The following is a 4,123-nucleotide window of genomic DNA, read 5'->3' as shown; positions in this document are numbered from 1 at the left end:
CAAGTGAACATTCTGGCTGCATGGGACAAGAAAGCAGAGTTTCTGGATCTGCCTGTGTGTCACCCAAGGCCAGGCTGTCTCTGGCCTGGTGGCTCACAAACCCAGCCCTGGAGTCAGGGGAAGCCTTTCCTTTGATTTGTCTGGAAGATCCTTGTATAGCAGATGCCAGCTAAATGGGCTTTGGAGGAATCCTCATCAGGGCAGGGAAATTGAGCAACTCTGACTGATGACTCTGAGGTATGTCCTAAAATAGACAACGTACAGGAGATCTGCCTCTATATTTTGTGTCATCAATCAATTTAAAAGGGACACCATCTTGTTATTTTCATTACATGATAACAGAAATACAAAGAAACGACTTCATATGATTATTACCAAACCTGTTTATTGGCAGTAAAGAAATCATTCAGGCATTTTCACAAGAAAAGTATAAACAAATAGATTTACTGTACAATGAAAGACTTGTATTTTTGGGAATACATTATTTTGAAAAATAGAAATTTCATAGACATTATATCTTCATTACATTATATCTTCCCACCTTCCCAGAAAGCAAATCTGTCCTGAATAATTCTCCAGATTAGCAATTTATTTATCTGTTCTGCTTGACAATATACAAACAAAATAGGAATCTTATCAGCAAAAGTTTCCTGATGTCACATGAACCAAAGTTGTTTTCCAGTTCCATAGAAAAAATATGTAGTCTAATTATGTATTTATTCAAAATCCATCAACGGTATACTTAAATACAGGTAGTACCAGTACACATTTTGTGTCTTTAATTTAGCCTCCTGTAATGCCCTGTATTGCAGCATGCAGACTGGAAAGGAAGGTGCAACACCCTGAGCCAGTCAGGGCTCTATTGTTTGCACACTGCTATCACCCTAACACTGTGAAATTGCTTACAGGACGGGAAGCTTACAGAAACTACCTTGCTTCCTGTTCACTGTCCAATCAGCATACAGGAGGAATGTTAAACATGTACTTACAGTGACAACAGGTCCTTAACCAAGATCTGTTTTTTTAAGGCCCAACTTTATAACATTTATTTAGTTTCCGGGTAATGAATGGTTAGAACCTCTGCTAGTTTTTTTTTTTATATTGCAGTGCCCCCACATTTGACCCATTTGATCATTTACCTTCTTCCTGTCCAGGTGACAAAAATCTGTCCAAAAAACGTTTTTCAGATTCGCTTTTTCTAAACTAAAGGCTAAAGGACCTGACAATGCTGCTCGGATCATAACAATTGGTATCAGAATTAGAAATGTTTTGGAAGATAAGACATACAGTAGATGTATTTCAGTTGCATATTTAGCCATTTGCCTAAAATAAAGCATATTTAAACCCAAGAACAAGAATGAAATATAATGCAGCTTACCAGGCTTTGATTTAGTGGTTGCAATATTTTTTGTGGGTTTACATATACTTTGTTTTACGTGGGTATCATTGTTCTGAGATGTAGGCACCCATAAAATGCCTGTTAATACCATTTAAATCCTCCTGAATAGTTCCCCGATCCTATGTAGACTGTGCACCTGCCATTACCTTATCTTACACTATTCTACAGCCTCACACCAGAGTATCTAAGGTCGGCAAGGACCTGAAATTAGATATTTAGATGTAGGGAGATTTGTTTTAAGGGTTTGAGAGGTACTTGCAGGTATTTCTATAACTTTGTTATGGTTACATACTCAAAGTGGACCTGTACTTTGCCCATAATTTACAGAAGGAGCATTAGGCAGGCTGTACTTGCCTTCCCCGTGTTCCCCTAGACTCTTGATGCATGAGCGGCCAATCACTAGGCTTGGTCCCTGTCAAGCGGGGGGTAGGGGTAGTATGAAAGTCGATACTTAAAAAAGGAATTTTTGGCAGCTTGGTGACAGATCAGGGCACCTCAAGTAGGTAAATACAACATGCTTGACATCCCTCCTGTAATGTTACACTGTTATGCCACTCTGAAATGGGCAAAATACAGATTCACTTTAAATCGTGACAGGTTCTCTTTAAAGTTTGGCCAAAAAAAGGTAATGCCTTACCTCTGTTCATATGAAAAGGTGATAATTATATGAATATTGATATATGCTCCAAGACTGCTAATGACTGCCAGTTGCAGCCGGGATTGCAATGCCATTACTGGCAGACTGCTAGAAACAAATGATTATGTGAGAACTAATCCTTGGCTGCCTATTGGTCATGATTCTGCTCACAATACAATCAAATGTATGCATTTTATTCATAAAACAAATTCCAGTATTTCACTCCTTACATATTTCCAGTCACTTCCATAATTATACCGCACACAATTTATGCCTCTAATTTCATATTTTACATGAAGATATCTCTCATATATGCACATCTGCTGGTCCAAAGTAAAGCCAGTTTACAGAACCTTTAGGAATGACAAACATATTTCTAAAAATACAAATACCTATGGTAAAGCAGCAGCCGATCAACAAATTACTGTGCTTGTTTAAACGAGAACCTGGGAAACAAGAATATAGAAAAAGTATTATAAATGGCGATATACATTATAGATAGATGAACTGAAATAAAAACATAATATTTATATATAATATATATCAGTCATATTGACAATATGACAAATAATTAATGGTCATCCTGTCATACACAAATGGCTTCTTTCCCTCTGTCATGGACATGTTGTAATAGTGGTCTCTCTGTCATACATGTGCGGGGGGACAGTAATCATGGTTGCTCTTCCTCTGATGTACACATGTGTGGGTGGGAGTAATCAATTTCCCCAATGCAATGCATTTTTGGACATTGATCACTCTCCTGCATGCTATGAGGCGGGAAGATTTGAATCAAGTTCAATGCTGATGCTTTGCATTTCCACCGCAATGGCAAAGAATGAGTTTGTATAAAAGGGAAGTAGCAGTAAAAGTCTTTAGTTTCATATTTTACATTGTGTTATAACAGTGGCATTCCAAGGCCAAATCATACGTTTGTTGCTGCAATGCAGAGCAGTTAGTTTTTGGTCCAGTACGTTTATAAGGCACCAAGTCTTGGTTCACACTGAGCGATTTGTAGCGCTTTTTCTCCCCTAAAAAAACGCTCCAAAAATGTCCCATTAATTTCTATGGCCCTGTTCACATCTGAACATTTTGTCGTAATAAGCAAAATGGCCGTCGCTAGAAAAAGTACGAGATTTTTTTTTGGGCATATTACAGCTCGTTTTGGACTTATAGACTCAATAGGAAATGCTTGAAATGCGTTTGCTGTGTTTTTGCGCGTTTGCTCATTAACATCTATGAGCTACAATCTGCTTACAAAAACGCGCAATTTAATTTATGTCCTTAGATTGTAAGCCCTCAGGGGCAGGGCCCTCCTTACCATCTTGTCTTGAATTGTATTGTAATTGTAATGTCTTCTTTATATTGTAAAGCGCTGCGCAAACTGTTGGCGCTATATAAATCCTGTATAATAACAATAAAACGCACATAAACACGTGCAAACAACGTGCATCAAAAACGCGCAAAAAAAATGCTGTCGCCTAGGTGTGATTACATGAGGAATAGCAACAGACTGGCTAAAAATCTTCAGTTGCGTTTTTGGTTGTGATGTAGTTGTGATGCGGCAGGTATTTCCGAGCACATGACATAGAGCTTCTGAACAAGAGAAGGTAGGTACGGAACTGCAGGGATTAAAGGAGAACTATGAGGTCAGTGTTTTTCCCCATAGTTCTCCTTAGGGTAACGGGAGGACACAAACTAGCGTCCTCCCGTTACCCTAAGCTCAGTATACCGCGAGCTACAGCTCGTGGTATACTGAAACGCCGGAGCGGATCCCGACATCGAAGTCGAGATCCGCCCAGCTGCGTGAGTGACAGCTGGCTCTGCCTATCTAGAGGCAGAGCCAGCTGTACCATCCCCTCCCCGGTCCGATCCGCCAGTCAGCGCTGGCAGATCGGAGTGGGGAGAGGAGAATCCAGCCCCTCCCCCTGTCACGGCAGAGAGCCGTGACAGGATCGAGAGGTGAGCAAACCCGGTATGTGTTCGCTCACCTCCCGATCTACTGAGCCGACCTGTGACAGTCTCATTGTCACAGGTCGGCTAGAACTATGAGGTGAGTGGAAATCACTCACCTCATAGTTCTCCTTTAA

The 4,123-nt window shown here is 40.2% G+C and overlaps 1 protein-coding gene across 1 annotated transcript in view; it reads right to left on the bottom strand.

Annotated features, from left to right (window-relative positions):
* Nucleotides 1–2,457: 2,457 nt before the first annotated feature.
* The window catches only part of RILPL2 (Rab interacting lysosomal protein like 2), a 9,235-nt gene continuing 7,569 nt past the window's right edge, over nucleotides 2,458–4,123 (bottom strand). The window contains exon 5 of the mRNA XM_018556813.1: nucleotides 2,458–2,482. Coding sequence (XP_018412315.1) covers nucleotides 2,458–2,482 — 25 coding nt within the window. The remainder of the gene's footprint in view (nucleotides 2,483–4,123) is intronic.

This window comes from Nanorana parkeri, unplaced genomic scaffold (genome assembly GCF_000935625.1).
Source record: "Nanorana parkeri isolate BGI_ZX_2015 unplaced genomic scaffold, ASM93562v1 scaffold13, whole genome shotgun sequence".
NCBI lineage: Eukaryota > Metazoa > Chordata > Amphibia > Anura > Dicroglossidae > Nanorana > Nanorana parkeri.
Note: the sequence above shows the minus strand (reverse complement) of the source record. Positions and strands in the feature narration are given on the sequence as shown.